This window comes from Tachypleus tridentatus, chromosome 13, assembly GCF_004210375.1.
Source record: "Tachypleus tridentatus isolate NWPU-2018 chromosome 13, ASM421037v1, whole genome shotgun sequence".
NCBI classification, from domain to species: domain Eukaryota; kingdom Metazoa; phylum Arthropoda; class Merostomata; order Xiphosura; family Limulidae; genus Tachypleus; species Tachypleus tridentatus.
The window spans coordinates 60,495,997-60,516,018 of NC_134837.1; the positions used below are offsets into that span (position 1 = coordinate 60,495,997).

A 20,022-nucleotide genomic window follows, 5' to 3' on the forward strand; every position below is an offset into this window, starting at 1 on the left:
AAAATGACACATTGACATAACATTAGTTTAGACTGAAAACTCAAAGGGTTTTTATTTGCACCTCTTACCAACTTATAGAAGATATTCACGATAATAATGGTTTTAAAAAATAAATCCTCATACAACACTATAAATTGCAAAGGATGAAATATTTTTATAAATGTTGTGCCATCTATTGTAAGAAATATAAAGAGACCTAAAACATATTGTTAGACCTGCTTAATGTTTTTGTTCTTGCAACAAATACTTGTAATAATTGAAGGGAATGTTTCAATTCTATTTTTAAATTAATGGGGAGGACAGTGAAGATTAAATTGTTCCTTCTGGATGGTACTAGTACCCCAGAGCAATGAACCAAGGATCTGGGTCATATACATTTAATAGGGAGGACACCATATGGATCTTACGTGAGAGATAAAGTACCAATTTTATTTACAACAGTAAGAAATACAAAAGAATAGCTTTTCGAGGTCAAAATAACGAAATTACAAGTTCTAAGCATAGCAATACAGTTCAATAACTTAGATATAATTATAACAAAAAGCACAAGCATCAATAAACTGTCAGAACAAAAATGTGAATACTTAAAAGTTGGGAACATATAAAACAATTAAAAACATACAGAAGATATTGAGAAAAATATAAGATTGAAGGAAACAGAAGCGTTACAAAAAGAACAAGTGAAAACAAATATAACGAGAGGTGAGTTAAACCCCATATGTTCTTGAATGAAGGAGAGTAACTGCAGTACTACAGCACATCAAAAATCAATGGAGTGGAATGAAAATAATCAACCTCAATTCATAGAGAAAGATTACTAAAAACTTGAGAGAATAAATTAAAGAATGAGTCTGACTGATTCTAAAGAATGTAGTGATTCCCTGTTAACCACAGTACTTTGTTAAGGCAACACAGGGAAATTGAAGAGTCTGATAGAAGATTAGTTAAGTCTTATCGTTCAAAACAAATGTTCCAACTGAAGCCCCACGTCATAAGGTGGGAAATGAATGACACCCAAGTAGCAAAGCAATGTCAGAACTCACTGACAAACAATGGCTGCTCATAGTAAATCAATGGGGGAAAGAGGTGATAGTCCTTAATAAGAGAGGAGTTATGCAATTAGGAGACACATGGAAACTAGACACCTAAACATTTCACATTCTTATTTGATTAGCATATCCAGCATCTCACACCAAGCCACAGGGTAATTCAGCTAGCCAAAGATTACAGAGTAATGATGCCCATTAATTTACCCAGGAATCACAAGTTGAAAGTAAATATTGACTTCATCCACATTACTGATGAATTTGATGCTAAGTCTTACTTCCTGCTACTGGAATGCCCAAGATTATGCAGAATGGGTGGCAAATAACAATAAACACTAACTTGAGTTTACAAAAGAAGGGAAATGAACAACCCTGATGCACTCCTTGAAGAACAGAAAACGAATATGTCAAAAAGTATTGACCAAGACATTGTTGGTTGCCTTATGGTAATGAAGAAATCTGGAATAGAATATCTTTTACAAAGGAACCACAGGTACATGTGATGAATACAGTCAGATGTCTTACTTTGAGGTAAGAAGGGCCAAGTAGATAGCAGAAGTATTTTGTTGGTCAAAAATTGAAAGAGGTTCCTCAGTAACATGAAATTGTACTGAATGCTATAACAAGTTACATCACTTGTTTTTGCAAGCTGGACATGCAGACATAAAACATTGTCCAAAAAAAGACTTGAACCTTTGGTGACAATTTTGTAGCTGATGTTAAAAGCAAGGACATTGGTTGATATGCAGACAGGACCTGAGAGTTACTAGTTTCTTGACTGATTATTAGTTCCAGAAAGTAGTGTTAATTAAACTCAAATTTAAATATTTTGTTCACAACTCTATCAGTTGTATAAAGAATGCAACTGTTTGATAAATACTATTTTGTTTTAAGTGTTTCTGTATTTTGTTACTTAAAAAAAAGTTTAGTTTCACATATTTCACTGATACATTAAAGAGATTTCCACTTTGATCTCATACACCTGGAATTCTCTATTGTACCACCTAGTGTATTAAGTTTTAATTACACTCAATTATTAAAATGTTCGATTTTTAAAACATGAAGCTTAGTAGCATAATGTATTATGATTTCAAATACTAAGTTAATATGTAATTTAGATGTTAAATAAATGTTTTTATGTATCCAATTAAGGGTATTTACCAAAAAGATTAATACACACAGTTTTGTGTTTTAAATAAAATATATTTTAATAAACAAACAATAATATAATTTATAACAATGGTTATTAGAAATAATGACTTCCATACAAAGTGTTTATAAAAAATGTTCAGTCTTCTTCCAGAACTTCCTTGATACCATATCGACGGTTCATCATGAACAGATTAATTACGAGTCAGTATAGTTACAATTCTCTTAACCACAGTTGTAGCTTCTGAGGTTTATAGTATATCAACTATGGCAAACCAATAATATATACTGTCTTTTGGCGCATCGTGCTGGTTAATTTTATAAGCATGAGGTGAGTTTCTAAGAAGTTTCAGCTTGCACAACAATACTGATGATTCACTAGTATTTACGTGCATTGTTGATTCTTACACTCAAGAATCTTTTTACATCTTTAGTGAATAGGTGGGAACTTTGCAATAAAGACTTAACAGTATATGTTATGGACATTTATATTGTTATTTTTTAATTTCACGCAAAGCTACTCAAGGGCTATCCTAAGAGAAAGTAATATTGATTATAATGTTTCAAGCGTATGGTGTCATTTGAGTAGGGCCTGGCATGGCCAAGCGCGTAAGGCGTGCGACTCGTAATCCGAGGGTCGCGGGTTCGCGCCCGCGTCGCGCTAAACATGTTCGCCCTCCCAGCCGTGGGGGTGTATAATGTTACGGTCAATCCCACTATTCGTTGGTAAAAGAGTAGCCCAAGAGTTGGCGGTGGGTGGTGATGACTATCTGCCTTCCCTCTAGTCTTACACTGCTAAATTAGGGACGGCTAGCACAGATAGCCCTCGAGTAGCTTTGTGCGAAATTCCAAAAAACAAACAAGTCATTTGAGTAATTGATTTCGAGAACATTCAAATTTCTTAAATATACCTATTCGTTATAGTTTCATTTCTAAGTGATCGACTCCATTATTCTATAACTGAACAACTTAATCCCTTGTTTAAATTTACTTTGTTCTTATAATTACAGAATTATAAAATGTGAAAATTTTCACTGGGAGTTCTTCTGACTTAGATGCCTCAAGTTTACTTTAAATGACATTATTTACTTATTTTAAAATGACAATTATAAACAAAGTAATGAAAACAAAACACATCTTCCTGTGTTTCACATATAATCTTGATGGATTATAAGGTTAAATGTCAAAATTCAACCTTTGTAGTGGAACAACACCTACATTAATATCATATTCATATATTTATTTTAATCTAGAACTAATAGAAACATTGCAGTCGTTTGTTTTCACATTATTTACTAGGTATTAGCATTAAGTTTTCACTTATCTAAACTTACACTACATGGCCAAAGGTATGTGGACACCCCTTCCAATTATTGGGTTTGGCTATTTCAGCCACACCCATTGCTAACAGGTGCATAAAATCAAGCATAAGCCATGCAGTCTCCACAGACAAACATTGGTGGTAGAATGGGTCGTACTGAAGAGCTCAGTCACTTTCAACATGGCACTGTCACAGGATGCCACCTTTCCAACAAGTCAGTTCGTAAAATTTCTTTCCTGCTAGAGCTGTAAGTGCTGTTATCGAGAAGTGGAAATGTCTAGGAGCAACAACAGCTCAGCCATGAAGCGGTAGGCCACACAAACTCACAGAACGGGACCACCGAGTCTTGAAGTGCACAGCGTGTAAAAATCGTCTGTTCACAGTTTCAACACTCATAACAGAGTTCAAAACTGCCTCTGGAAGCAACATCAGCACAAGAACTGTTCGTCGGGAGCTTCATGAAACAGGTTTCCATGGCTAAGCAGCTGCATACAAGCCTAACATCACCATGCCAAGCGTCGACTGGAGTGGTGTAAAGCACACAGCCATTGGACTCTGGAGCAGTGGAAACACATTCTCTGGAGTGATGAATCACGCTTCACTATCTTGAAGTCTACTGGACTAACTTGGGTTTGGTGGATGGTAGAAGAACGTTACCTGCCTGAATGCATGGTGTCAACAATAAAGTTTTTTGGAGGAGAAACAATGGTCTGGGGCTGTTTTTCATAGTTTGGGCTAGACTAGTTCCAGTGAAGGGAAACTTTAATTCTACACCATACAATGACATTCTAGAGAATTATGTACTTCCAACAGTTTGGGGAAGGCCCTTTTTTTGTTTCAGCATGACAATGCCCCAGTGCATTAAGCGAGGCCTGTAAAGACATGGTTTGTCGAGGTTGGTGTGGATGAACTTGACTGGCCTGTACAGAGCCCTAACCTTAATCCCATTGAACACCTTTGGGACGAATTGGAACGCCAACTGTGAGCCATACCTTCTCATCTGACCTCACAAATGCTCTTGTGGCTGAATAAGAGCGAATCCCCGCAGCCATGATCCAAAATCTAGTGAAAAGCCTCTCAAAAGAGTGGAGGCTGTTATAGAAGCAAAGGAGGAACCATGGTTTTGGAATGAGATGTTCAACAAGCACATATGGGTGTGATGGTCAAGTGTCCACATACTTTTAGCCATGTAGTGTACTAAGAACTACTAAACTTATATAGGAATTAACAATGTTATAAAGAACGAGAGTGGGTAGCATTACAATTTACATTATCCCTATTGTTTAAACTATCACTGTAGTTTAAGCATATTTTTTCATTTTTTTAAGCCTCCGCTAGTACAGCGGTATGTCTACGGATTTACAACGCTAAAATCAAGCGTTCGATTCCCCTCGGTGAGCTCAGCAGATAGCCCAATGTGGCTTTGCTATAAGAAAACACACACACGTACTTTTTTATCTTTATTAGTGGAAATTCTTAATGTATATTTTTATATCATAATTAATCAACACCTGATTTTAGATCCCATATGAGATTAAATTACACAGAAAATTTAACAAAAATAAAAAATAGGAAACTGAATTGAAAAAAAGCATTTAAGAGTAATATAATGTAGATAAATTGTAACATTTATAAAAACTATTAAAGTGTTGCTTCTTTGACATTAGTAATAATGATTAGAATTTTCAGAAATCTGAATAACTTGAACAGAAATAATAACTGGAATGGTAGATTGGACTTACGTTTGTGTTCTTAGTGTTTTGAACAGTTTATTCAGTTAAATAATTCAAAAAATAAATAGTATTATTTCAAATATGGAGTTACTGTGTGGGTGAAGGGAATTACAAAACACCAATATTATATGAAGTTTAGTCTTAGTATTAGTATTTTAGCCCAGTTTTGGATTATGTTTTCTCCTTAACCCCTCGTTATTGGCGATAATTTTCTAGCGAGTATCTTTTGCATTTGTACTTCACTTGATACTACATGGATGTTATATGCTGTGTTCAAACTTCTGGGTTTAGATGATCAGCCAGATCAGTCTTTTTTATGCTTTCATTGCAAGTCTTATTCACATCCTGTTGATGATTTATAGAAATATACATTTTCTGGTGAAACTGCTTCATAGGCTGGTTTATTAGACTCTGATTGTGTCTTACTACCTGTTTCTCTTACCACTGCCTCTCATTCTACATTTATCAATGTTGTATCTGCCTTTATCTTTGAACAACCATCTACTGCTGCTCCTATCTGCTCATTCTCTTCTGTCTATAGTCTTGCATTCCAACGTATTGAAAAAACTTTCTGCTCTCTGAATGGATTGCCAATTCTTCACTTCTCAAAAGCTTTATATTGAACTTCCAAAATATTGTCATCTCACTGATATCCTTAAGGTGGTAACCCCTCTTATTGGCATGATTATCAAAACTACTAACCCGAATCTGTATATTCTTCATACCAAAATAGGCCTCTTGGATATTCCACTACTATTCAAAAACTTTGTTCTCCTTCTTTAAAGAAACAGCCTCTGGCAACACCTATCTTGTGTTATCCATGGGAATGATCGTGTTATCACCAAAAAGGAAATCATTTCTGAACTGTTTAGTAAAATGATATGCATCAGAATTATACTAGTGCGACATATATAATTTGAGTCATGGCAAAGAGCAGTGATATCATTAATCATCTATGTTTTCACGATACTTCCCTGTATTGTCAGTGTACACATGTGGAAACTAACTGTTAACTAGCTCTTCAGCCACTGTGTTGTGGAAGATGTCTGTGCTATAATGTTCATCCTCCTGTCAAATGTCTTAGTCAGTCTCTCTGATTCCACTGTTGGGCTCCTCATCATTCTTGGTATTGCACCCAATTAAACTCACCTCTGATTTATAACATCTGTTAACTCGATCATTATACCTATTCCCACAGGTATCATTGGTAAGCTTTCCCCGAAATCTAATAATCCTACTTCTGTTAGGCCACTTTGTCACACTGGTGCCACTACATCTCTTACAAATTCTGTTTTCATTGTTCCTGCGTTGAATATATTATTTGTTTTATTACACTTATCTTCCAAAAGATCCCCTCTTTTCAACGTGACAGTTTCCCTGCTTTGTTTTATATTTTATTTTGTTTTCTCCTGCATCCTGGAAGTTTTTGTTACCTTTCTTTCACGAAACCTGGCAAGCCTGCATCTCATGTAGATTCTTACTATCCTATCAGCCTTACTAGTGTTATTAGTAAATTCTGTGTGCACATCTTAGTTCCAAACTTCACAAATTCATTGCTGGTTGCTACCACTTGTCGCATGCTCAAGATGAATTTCATTCATGAATCAACTTCTGATGTTAACTAACTCATTTACTAATCATCACTCATAAGCCCTCTTGGCTTTTGTGTATGTTGCTATTTGATTTCCAGCATGCATTTGACTGTGGTATTGTGGTGTACTCTACAACTTGCAACTGTCCCACTTCCCAGTTTTTCTGGGCTGTTATCTCTTTTAAAGTGATTTTCTTTGGCTTCTTCACTTTCTTTGCTGATGTTTTCCAAAGTTACGTGTTCTCTCCACTTGTGTACATTCTTTGTGTTGCTGAAACGTATCACTCTGAGTTTTCTGTGCAGTTGTGCCAGTATCCTGATGATAGTGCTTTGGCTATCCAATGTCCGAAAGTGTATATACTGAATAAGGTTCTAGAGTTTGTTGTCATTTCATTTTTGGATAGGTGTCATTGCTGACATCTCACCCTCAATATACCCAAAACATGTGGTATTCTCTTTTGTTTCTAAACACCAACAATTCCTCCCATGTCATGATTCGCCCTTACTTGACTTCCGTGTCGACATCCCCATCCAACTTTCTGTCTCAGTGTCGTCTCTGATAAACATTTAATCTGGAAGCTGCACTGTTTTGTTCTCTCTGAAAAGGTTTCCTGCCATCTTAATCTGCTCCGATCTTTCACAGGAACTTTCTTGGACTAAAATTCAATTATTTTACTGTACACATACAAGAGCTTCATTAGTGCTTATATCATGTACAGTCATGCTGCCTGTATTTCGGCTTTTCTATCTTTCTGTTATTGTCTCCAGGTTTTGAAACGCCACGCTTTCCAACTTTTTCCGTGTTAAGTTGCTTAATCCCACCCGTGAATTGTATGATTGTCTAAACTTTCCACAAATCTTATTCCACCTAATTCATACTTGCTATATTACCAAATGCTTTCTAACTCGGAATGCTGTTTTCTCGGATGTCCTTGATTATAGGACATACTGATCATCTTTTGAACTTGTATGTTATATAACTTTCGCCAGATTATCTCGGTAATAATGATTTCTTCTAGCTATCCACTAACACTCTGCTATTTGAACTTTAGACCGTGAAATACCAACTGGTGTAGCAACAACATTGATCATCTTTATTTTAGTTTTCATTTGTTTGTTTGTTTTTTATTTTGCGCAAACCTACAAGAGGGCTCTCTATGCTAGCCATCCCTAATTTAGCAATGTAAGGCTATAGAGAAGGCAGCTAGTCATCGCCAACTCTTGGGCTATTGTTTTTACCAACGAATAGCGGTAGACTCAGCAGATAGCTCATGTGGCATTGATATAAGAAAACATACACACCAACGACTGGTGGGATTGACTGTAATATCATAACGCCACCAACAGCTGAAAGGGCGACAATGTAACGTGGATCACGAGTCGAGCGCCCTAACCACCTGGCCATGCTGGGCCTTCTAGATTTCATCTCTTAGCCAAAAAGAAGGCCTAATCCTCTGACATCCCGCCAGTCCTCCCTTGGGCTGAAGTGAAATGATACTATATACATTCAGTGGCCATTTTATTAGGTATACCTGCTCTTTAATGCAATTAGCCAAACAGTGAATCATGTGGTTGCAACTCAAAATATAAAGTATGCAGACATGGTCAAGAGGTTCAGTTGTTGTTCAACCAAACATTAGAATGGTGAAATACGTGGAATGATTGTTGGTACCAGACGTAGTGCTTCTAACATCTCAGAAAATGCTGACGTTCTGGGATTATCACGCATTACAGTCTTTAGAGTTTACAGAAACGGTGCAAAAAACATCAAGTGAGCGGCAATTCCGTGTGTAAAAACACCTTATTAATGAGAGATGTCAGAGAAGTATGGCGAGACTCATTCAAGCTGACAGAAAGCCACAAATATTCAAATAACCATTCTTTACAACAGTGGTGTGCAGAAGGGCATTTGTAAACACACAACGCATCAAACCTTAAAGCGGATGGGCTGCAGCAGCAGAATAACACTCCAGATTCCACTCCTATCAGCTAAGAACAGGAAGATGAGGCTACAGTAGGCACAGAAGCACCAAAATTGAATGATTGAAGATTGAAATAAAACGTCCCTTGGTCTGACGAATCTCAATTTCTTCTGCGACATACAGATGGTAGGGTCAGAATTTGGCATTAACAGCATGAATAAATGGATCCACCCTGCCTTGTGTCAACGGTGCAGACTTCTGGTAATGGTGTAATGGTGTGAGGAATGTTTTCTTGGCACACATTATACTCCTCAATACCAATTGAGCACCATCTAAATGCCACTTCGAACCTGAGTATTATTGCTCATCATGTGCATCTCTTTATGGCCACAGTCTACCCATTTTCCAAAAGCTACTTCCAGCAGGATAATGCACTATGTTACAGAGCACGCATCATCTCATGCTGGTTCCACGAACATGACAGTGACTTCATAGTACTCCAGTGGCCTGCACGGTCACCAGATCTCAATCCAATAGAGCATCTTTGGGGTGAGATGGAACAGGAGGTTCACATCGAGTAAATATGGACCAAAATCACTAAGGAATGTTTCCAGCACCTTGTTGAATCCATGTCGCGAAAAATTCAGGCTGTTCTGGAAACAAAAGAGGACCTATCAGGTGCTAGATAGATGTACCTAATAAAATGGCCATGACAGTGACTTCATAGTACTCCAGTGGCCTGCACGGTCACCAGATCTCAATCCAATAGAGCATCTTTGGGGTGAGATGGAACAGGAGGTTCACATCGAGTAAATATGGACCAAAATCACTAAGGAATGTTTCCAGCACCTTGTTGAATCCATGTCGCGAAAAATTCAGGCTGTTCTGGAAACAAAAGAGGACCTATCAGGTGCTAGATAGATGTACCTAATAAAATGGCCACTAAGTGTATATTGTAAGCTTCTATACGTTCGGTGTTACTAAAGAGCGTTAACATTTCCTGAGATAGGAATATATCAGCATTCAGTTGCAAAGCGAATGATGAAATAGTTTAATATTTATTATGTGTCGGCTAAATAAACACAAGAATAAATTATTAGCCTCAGTAACTGATATTCTTTTAATCTTCATATAAAGGTATGATTATTGTGTTTGTACAAGACAATTCAATAAAACATATATATATATTACTGTGATGATTTGTAAACTCTAAATCATTTTAATCAGATTGATTATTTCCATATTGCACGTATATGTTATAAACTGCAGGAATCTTGCCAGCCTAAATACTTCATTACCCAGTTTTTACGTATAATGGTATAATTGAAGTAAATTGTGCTCGTATTTATTTTTACATTCACAGTGATTATAGGGATTTTTTCTCAGTTTTTTGTATCATTAGAGAATCATTACACAGCTATTACGTTTATTGTTTTAAAGAATATTTATGTAAATTAGTGATATGATCTTAAGTTTTATTAAAACATAATTCGCTGTTAATAAAATTTCGGACTTATAGTACTTCCTTCTTTTTCTAATGATCATTAAAGATTTGTATTTCCTGTTCTTATTGTTTTATTACCAAATTTTCTACTTCATTATTCTATAACTGGTTAATTTAAACTCTGATTTGATTTATTTTGTAGTCATAATTATGGTTTTGTTAAACAGTTTCCTTTTAGGTAAGTGTAAACACATATTTTTTGCCTTAAACGTTAAATTGCTTTAAATGGCACTATTTATTCTAAATGCACAACCTTACTTGGTTTTAGCTTAGTAATGTTATAGTGTTTCATCTATAAGCTTCATTCTATCATAATACTACGCATTGGAATATCTCCCTAGTAATGGAACAGAACATGTATCGCCCAAGAGCGATTTTTGTTTGCAGTATAAAAATTAACTCCTAAAACTAATAGAAACGTTGCAGTACGTTACCTTTTGATCATGTATATATATTTATATATATATACTGAATTTTTTTATTGATATGTAAAGATACGACTCACTTATAAAACAAAACGCCCAAATTACCTTCAGAACCACACTCACGTCAGTGATAGTAAATCACTAAATGTGAGATAAACTGTTGAATTTTGTTAACTCGAGGTCAACACGAAATGAAATCATCTCACCCCAGGGCATGATGCAAAAATAGAGGCGTTTCATTTTTTGAACACATACATCATTTACTATAAATATCAGAACACAGAAACCTTTTACGTTCAAAATATAGTGATAAAATTAGTAGCTATTTGAACTAATTTAAATAGTTTAGGTGATTGCCCTATTTCTTTCAATAAACTTAGCTTATTCCATGATATTTTTAATGGTGTTTAATAAAGTGATGTGAAAAAGAATCTAATAAACACAAATTTGAGAAGAAGGGAAGGCTAAACCAGAGATTAAACATACGCTATAGTTGCAGGGATAATGAAGTCAAATTTATTTTTGTGAGAAACCAAAAATTCACGGGTAGGGTGTTTTGAAGTTGTACAACGTTATTTTATTTATTTATTTTTGCTACTACGTTATCACACTGTAAAACTTTAGTTTTGTTTTCCGTACCAGTGTGTATACTGTTGCATGTCAGCTTACTTTCACTTCTACTACTGTAGCATACATTATTGTAGCGACCAGTTTTAAGAGTAGTCAGGCCGTTGTCACACTGACATTTATATGGAGTATAAAAGCTTACTTCCCAGAACATTTTTTAGAACTTATTACGGAATACACACAACGTGATGTATTGCATTAACATAAGTAAGTTTTAATATATAAATTGTTGCTATACATGCCTTTATCGCTTCCTACAGCCCTGGTATGTGTATGAAAACTGGCTTTCAGGTCAACTACGTAGGTCATGCGTAGAATTTAAATAAAATGAACAGTCATTATTACAAAGCAGATATGAAAATGTAGGATCCAAACTTTAACAGACAGAATCACATTCGAATCTCTACTAACTTTCGCCGACGGATTTTACACTCTAACTTCTGCAGCACTGAAATACAATAATTTTCAAGTACAACCATCCATCACTCACCAATCTCCTAGTAGAACTAAACCAAAGAAACATAGTTGAGTTCAAGACAGTCACAATGTCATTTTGTAACCTAATTTTCTCTCACAAAATTGTCTGTAATATTATATAAGGCCCGGCATGGCCAAGCGTATTGAGGAGTGCGACTCGTAATCTGAGGGTCGCGGGTTCGCATCCCTGTTGCGCCAAACATGCTCGCCCTTTCAGCCGTGAGGGCGTTATCTAGCACAGATAGCCCTCGAGTAGCTTTGTGCGAAATTCCAAAAAAACAAAAAACAAACAATATAATCAAAATTATTTAGGCCCGTCATGGTCAGGTGGGTTAAGGCGTTCGATTCCTAATCCGTGGGTCGCGGGTTCGAATCCTCGTCGCACCAAACATGCTCGCCCTTTCAGCCGTGGGGGCGTTATATTGTAAAGATCAATCTCACTATACGTTGGTAAAAGAGTAGCTCAAGAGTTGGCGGTGGATGGTGATGATTAACCGTTTTCCCTCTAGTCTTACACTGCAAAATTAGGGGCGGCTAGCGCAGATAGCCCTCGTGTAGGTTTGCGCGAAATTAAACCAAAATGGCTTTTTAAAAGTCGATTTTCAAAGTAGTTCATTTTATGACGATAAAAAAAGGATTACATTTTTTGTATTTTAAAGAAAATGTACATGCAATAACAATGTTTCAAATGTTTGTTCTTAATCAACCTTTGAAGAGGTTTCTGATGTAATTCTCTGTAAAAGTGTGGTTTCCAAACTGGTTTTCCCGACGACACACTAAACCACTTATTTTGAATTGCTTGAAACTCCTGCTGCCACATACAACTTTTTGTAGTTATTAATATACGTTTTTAGTTATTCTTCAATTCGCAAAAGTTGTAATACCCCCAGCAAATTCTAAAAGTAAAATTTAGCTTAAAATTTAATATTTTGTTGAGTTCCGATAGCCATTATAACAAATGCAAAATAATGGTTCACAACGTCAACCTTTGAAAAAGGAATGTTTTAAACTAATAAAGTTAACAAGTGCATAAACAGGGATGATTAATAATAATAATAATAATAATAATAACCTTTGATGGTGCGACGGTTGCATATAATATCAACAGTCTCAGAGACAGTTGTTAGTTTTAGAACTATTACTTTTAGAAAAAACGTATCATAATACTAGTACTAAGTATTAGTGACAACATAATAATTCAACATCATATCCCTATGATTATAAAAAATAATATTAAAATATACTTCTTGATTACGTCGACTTCGTTTTCGTTACTAAAGTGTTCCTTAAAACATCAAATTCAAAATTAAATATTCCTTTAATTAAATAAACGTATCTAACATAACACCAAAAGTAAAACTAACAGTAAAAGATAGCATGACATATTTAAAACATCAACCTTAAACATGCCCTATTCAGATTCGTGCAATGAACTACGGTAAAGACAGTTTCATTTGATACTTAAAAAAGTTTTTTTGTTTGCTTTTGAATTTCACGCTCAGTTACACGAGGGGTATCTGCACTAGTCATCCCTAATTTAGCAGTGTAAGACTAGAGAGAAGGCAGCTAGTCATTGCTACCAACCGCCAATTCTTGGGATACTCTTTTTTACTAACGAATAGTGGGATTGATCGTAACATTATAATGCCCCCACAGCTGAAAGGGCGAGCATGTTTGGTGTGACGGGAATTTGAGCCCGCACCCTTAGATTACAAGTCAAGCCCCCTAATCACTTGGTCATGCCGGACAAAAACAACAAAAAATAAATTCAACAACCCATATCATAGTTAGTTATCACTATTAGATTCCATCAAGGAACATAGGGCCGCAATCGCTTGCGGATTCTTCAACAGGTATTTAAGTGAGTAGGTTGTTAGCCCACTGCACCGAGCCGTCCCTAATTTAGTAGTGTACGACTAGAGGGAAGGCAGCTAGTCATCACCACCCACCGCCAACTCTGGGGCTACTCTTTTACCAACGAATAGTGGGATTGACCGTCACATTATAACGCCCCCACGGCTGGGAGGGCGAGCATGTTTAGCGCGACTCGGGCGCAAACCCGCGACCCTCACTGCTAAATTAGGGACGGCTAGCACAGATAGCCCTCGAGTAGCTTTGTGCGAAATTCCAAAACAAACAAACAAACAAACAATTAGCCATTCTAGAAATCGAATCTTTATTCACTAACCTCCCGACAGATAAGGCTGTTGACCTTTGTATTTCTCTTTTTTTCAAACACAAGGAATGTGTTGCCTAAATAGACAACTGTTCTGACAAATGATGGAATTTGCCATGAATTTTTTTTTTTTAAAGTTCAGTGGTAAAGTTCATGACCTGAAAAATGTGATAGAGTAACGATAGGGTCTAGCTTAGCAATTGTAATGGCTAATGTCTAAGTTATTTCATGAGAATAGTTGGCTAAGAGAATGCCCTATTAGTTCAAAGTGCTTATTTGAATCACTATCTAATTTAAAAGTCTATGTTGATGGCATTTTTTGTAATATTCAAAAATGGAAATCGAATAGCAAAATTTGTAAAATATTTTATATATTAACATTAATTACAGAATGTTAAAACGAAGTTTACCTGTGAATGCCAACAGTAATCTACTCAAGCTTTCCTTGACACATGTTTCCAACAAAAAGAACATTTTGATGTCAGTTGTTATCAGGGCTTACCTACACCAGAACATATGTCCATTTGAACAGTTTTGTTCACTTCATTTTAAAGAAACCCTTTTGAAATGTTTTATCTCAAGTGCATTTTCGTAGTGAGAGTTACTTAAATTAAAATCTCTTTCAAAACTTAACTCCTTCTCAAAGAACGTAATTGATTCTACCATTAAGAAAACCATTCAACAAACTAAGCCATGACATTCCAAAGCTGCAAACAATGATATATCTACTGTATATAGTTTCACACTTACGAATCTTGAAGAAGAAACTAAACACCATAATCAACAAAGTATATCTACAAATTTCCTTTCAATTTGTATTCAGACCTTTACATAGAACTCAGATCTTTTTCAGACTTGAAGTTTATATCCATTTTTCTCAACAGTCACGTGTTATTTATTAATTCCGTTGCCAACTTGTGGGGGCAGTTACGTCGGATCGACAGTTAGAAGACTGGGAGATCTGTTAAGTTTTTATATAGGCTGAATTCTGTTACAATAGGTGTCTGTGATTTGGTAGCTATAAATTTTAACAATAAACAGACAGCAAACGATCCACCTCTTTCAAAATAATATATATTCAAAATAAGTAAAACGTATGTATAAAACTTGTTTCATTATTATTTACTACAGTTGAATCTGGAGCTTTAATGAATAATTCTCTTTTTCGTCAAAAGTCTTCACAGATAAGTTCAATTATTTTAGAACACCCTCTGACAAGACAAATTCTTGTTTATCTATGTTGTTACAATACCACTGTGAAATGAACTAAGTTAAACTAACAATCACGGAGTCTAACTTCACTTTCACTAACTTAACTATTTCTAACTTACTTTAACTTGCTGTATCCACAAGTATTTATGACATGCGGCAGAAAAATCTGGAATCGTTCTAGCCCTAATAGTAGCAGCAATATTACATACAACTAGAAAAACTTCGAACTTGAAGATGACGTTAACGATATTACTAAACCCTAGTACAAGAATTAAACTACACACACAATGTGTGACTCCTACCGAGTTATGTAACGAAACTTGTCAAAGCTGTAGCTTTTAAAATAATTAACTTTTAACACTCTCGTTATGAAACTAAATAATCGTTAAATATTAAATCACTAAGTAATAATTCTTAAAACTGAACAGCCTTGTATATCCAACAAGATTGCTTGAAGGAAATCTTAATCCTAGGTTCAAGGACAGCTCAAGCACTGTTTCGTACATACGAAGTTGTCTTAAGCCCCATTATATTAGAATGACTTTTTTGGAATTAAGCACAGAGCTGCACAATTGGCCCTATGTGCTATGCTCACCACGGTTATCGAAACCCGGTTTTTAGCGTTGTAAGTCCGTAGACATACCGCTGTGCCACTGGGGGCTATGTTCAAACAGCGGGAATGTTGTAGGTAGCAGCATTAATTGATGATGACCACCGTTTAAGGGTTAAAGCCAGAAACGAGACTATGCTACAGGTGAAATAAACGTTTTCAATATTTCTAACACTTACAGCTACTGAACTATTACACACACTTTATGGAATTTAATTTTATTTAAACTTTCAAGCTCAACTATGGAGTGTTTAACTTGTTTTAATCCAGACTAAAATATTTTGAAATATTTTTACTTCATCAATCAAAAGAACAAAGGGCTTAGATGACTGTAAAAAAATAATGAAATACACTAAGAACTATGTCTTTCCTTCATTATAGTGTGAAAACTAGATAATCAGTACAAATGTGCCTGTATTTTGTTATTTCAGTAATTTTCAAATATTGTTTTAAACTTTACATCATATTTCTAATATTGTTATTCTCTTATGTTCAAACTACTTTCTAATTCATTTGACTGATTCTCACATTGTAAAGCACTCCTGTGAAAATCAGCTACTCTTGAGTCTATCACAATATTTATCTTATATTTACAACCTACCAAGCATTTTATCCTTGAAATAACAAATAATTTAGTAAAAAAAAAATTAATACTTGCAACAGGCGATCCCGAAAACTTACGACACAAAAAACAGTTATTATCCTGTGGGGCCAAACATGGCCAGGTAGTTAAGGTGCTCGACTTGTAATCTGAAGGTCGCAGGTTCGAATTCCCGTCATACCAATCATGTTCGCCCTTTCAGTTTGGTCTGGCATGACCAGGTGGTTAAGACACTCGACTCGTAATCTGAGGGTCATAGGTTTGAATCTCCGTCACACTAAACATGCTCGCCCTTTTAACCGTGGGAGCGTTATAATTTACTGCCAATCCCATTATTCGTGGTAAATGAGTATTCCAAGAGTTGGCGGTGGGTGGTGATGACTAGCTGTCTTCCCTCCAGTGTTACACTGCTAAATTAGGAATGGGTAGCACAGATAGCTCTCGCATAGCATTGCGCAAAATTCTAAAACAAATAAAACAAGTATCCTCTGCCACTACTGGAATGTTTTTCCATGCGCTTAGTTTGAATTGATTTTAATGTTAACATGTTCTGCACTAGAAGAGGTCAAGTGCACCTGACCCTTTTGGGTATATATAAATACCCAAACAACGAGAGAGAGAGATGTTCTGCCCCAATGTGTAATGCAATCAGCATTTGACCAGTAGGACTGCAACACATCTCTCATCCGCAGCATTCTTATTGAATGTTTTACTTATATGTTTGAAAAGATTGTTTTGGTTTCATATTACTCCTGGGTAAGTTATTTCAAAATAATTTAATCACACAAAAAATACTTGCAATAGTTTTCGGATAAAGACATAAAGATGAAGCTTATGAATTACAGGAAATGTATGTATGTGTTTTCTTATAGCAAAGCCGCATCGGGCTGTCTGCTGAGCCCACCGAGGGGAATCGAACACCTGATTTTAGCGTTTTAAATCCCGTCGATAGCTGTACTTGCGGCGGGCAGGAAAGTTATGTGAATTTCAAAATTAACTTTTTTTTTTTTTTTTCCAGAAGTAGTCCTGTACGTAAGGTTTAAACTATAGCACTACAATTTTTAAACCAATAAAATAGACGTGAAGCTTGATGGAACCATGGAATTATTAAATGTGAAGGTTGAATTGTTTTCTGAAATGGAGCAGGGTGTTTCATCTGATACCAAAGTGGTGAAAACTGAAGGAAGTTCTACATTGGCAAGTTGTAAGAACGTATATAACTATACTTGTAATTAAATGTTTTGTCTTCTTCCCAATACAAATGCTTGAAATAGTTTGAATGTTACTTGTTTTATTGACAGTTAACTTTAATTACTGTGCCTGAATCTTCCATTACTGATTGGAAATTTCTTCTTTTGTATTGTGAGTAAATTTCCTGTTTCTGAGAAATGTATTACGACGAGTTTTAGTAACATTTAGGACTCTCTTGCTTATTTGAGACATAACAAACCTGAAACTAGTGACTGTTGTAATACCGTTCCAAACATCAATTACTGGTGAGGCTAAACCTGAACTTTTTAAGTGTCCACTAATTAATTTATGTTAACTAATTTAGTGACTTTTCTAAACAATATTTATTAGTTACTGTTGTTAAATAACATTTTTATCAACTCAAAATGATTCTGACCCGGTCAAAGTACAACATTTAGCGTGTTTGACAGAAACGATAGTTTTTGTACAATTATTTTACACATAAGAAGTTAATAACGAATTAATAGTGAACAGTATAAAATATCAGATATAAATTCTGAGTTTTGTGCATTTGAAATGTTCCTATTTTTACAAGTGAAAAGAGAAGATAATTGAAAATTTGAATTTCTAAACATTTTAGAAGTAATTGTATTGAATTTTGACTGAGAACACTTTCAGTAAGTGATAAAAAGCTTGTGAAGTTCTAACTTCAAACCTTACTCTGGTGTTAAAACATTTTTTTACCAAATCACTACAACAGAAAGACAGCACTGTGTTGGTAGTTAATACTGTACTAGTTGATATTATTGTAATTGTAGTTAACAAAAGAAATATTATAGAAGGGCTGTTCAACTAAATGCATTGCATGAACTTTGATTAAGGGTTAGTGAAGCATAAGTTTATTCATTCTTAACATAAAGAAACACATTGTAATTTTTACTTGTAGCAATGGGAGAAGCTGGTTCATTAGAAGAAATATCTTCACATACCATTTTGAAGTTTGGTGTAACAAAGCAGGAACAAGATGAGAACTATAATAAAACAGTGGAGAAAACTGAGGTAATACAGGGGTTAAACCTTTTTACAGTTTTAAAGTGTTTCTCAGCTGTGTTGGTATTGTTTTAAGGTTTGTTTGTCTAGAATCTAATCAGTGGTGGGATGTTTGTTGTCACAGTGTGAAGAAACTTGCTACAATATCACTAAAGTGTTATTGTACTGATAGTGTTAATAGTCTATGAATGTTACATAATGTGAATGTGTTAAATTGGTCATAATTTTGTATGTAATACAAATGTGTAAATTGTTTTAAATGGACAATTTTTTAATACTTTTTTGTCATTCCGAAAGAATATCTTTATTTTCGCCAAAATTTATTATCTCTCAGGTATAAATTTTCCATATCTTGATTCTGAGTTGTCTTTCTTCTTCTTTATTTTGTAACCATTTTATAATATCACTTCTAGTAAATGGTCATTTTATAACTGTTAAAACAGCTGTAAAGAAAGTTTAAATACAGTTGGATAGAGCAAGAATTACTTTCCATTTCATATTAGAGTAAATATAGTGGTTTGAGTAGTTATGTATGGTTTTGTAGGAAAGTTTTCTAATTCACTGAACATTCACTGAAGGAATTGTGTGCTAAGTTTTGAAGAATTGAGAATGAACATTAACAATGATAGTTTTATAAAACATTCATTTGTGAAAGTGTTGGTTAAAATATATCATATAGACTTACAAAAGTTATGTGGCTTGAATGGGTAATGGAGGATTCTTTATTACAAAGTTAACAATAATAAATATACAGTGTTTATAGAACAGTATATACAGTATTATATGAAACAAGGTATGTGACTACACATTATTCAATAAAAATATCTTGCCATCCCAGAAAGCTGGCTTAGAGTAGGTCTGTATTGTTAAGATAGATTCCTTTGTTTTATATCTGATTATGGTGGTTCTTTCATTTTATAATTATGTTTTTGATAGATGTACTATATTTTTGGAGTTGCAAAGGTTACTATCATTTAATGGATTTTATTATAGTTATCAAATCATATAAACTTAGTTAATATAACATAATGTTTTGGGACAACGAGATCTGTTGATTTCTCTCAGCTTACTGAATAAATAAATAAAATTTAAAAACATAAAGCCAGTCCTTTTCCTTCATATAGTTATAAACTTTTCTGTTTAACTCACTTAATTTTACTGCTTCCACAACATCTGAAGACAACTAGTTCTGAAGGCCAACCAGTCTGTTATAAAAATAAAACTGTCTAAACTAAAGTTGATTCATAACCTGCCAAGATTTACACCTTTGTTACCTAAACATATTATTCTTACTGTTGTACTCAGAGGGGAGGGGGGGGAGGGGGGGGGGGAGTTATAAAGGATCTTATGGGTGTGCTTAAAATTGTTAAAGGAAAACAGTTTGAGA

The 20,022-nt window shown here is 34.9% G+C and overlaps 1 protein-coding gene across 1 annotated transcript in view; it reads left to right on the top strand.

The window, feature by feature from the left end:
* LOC143236148 (uncharacterized) overlaps positions 1–20,022 on the top strand; it is a 60,763-nt gene that overhangs the window by 24,710 nt on the left and 16,031 nt on the right. The window contains exons 4-5 of the mRNA XM_076474437.1: positions 17,459–17,598; positions 18,532–18,644. Coding sequence (XP_076330552.1) covers positions 17,459–17,598; positions 18,532–18,644 — 253 coding nt within the window. The remainder of the gene's footprint in view (positions 1–17,458; positions 17,599–18,531; positions 18,645–20,022) is intronic.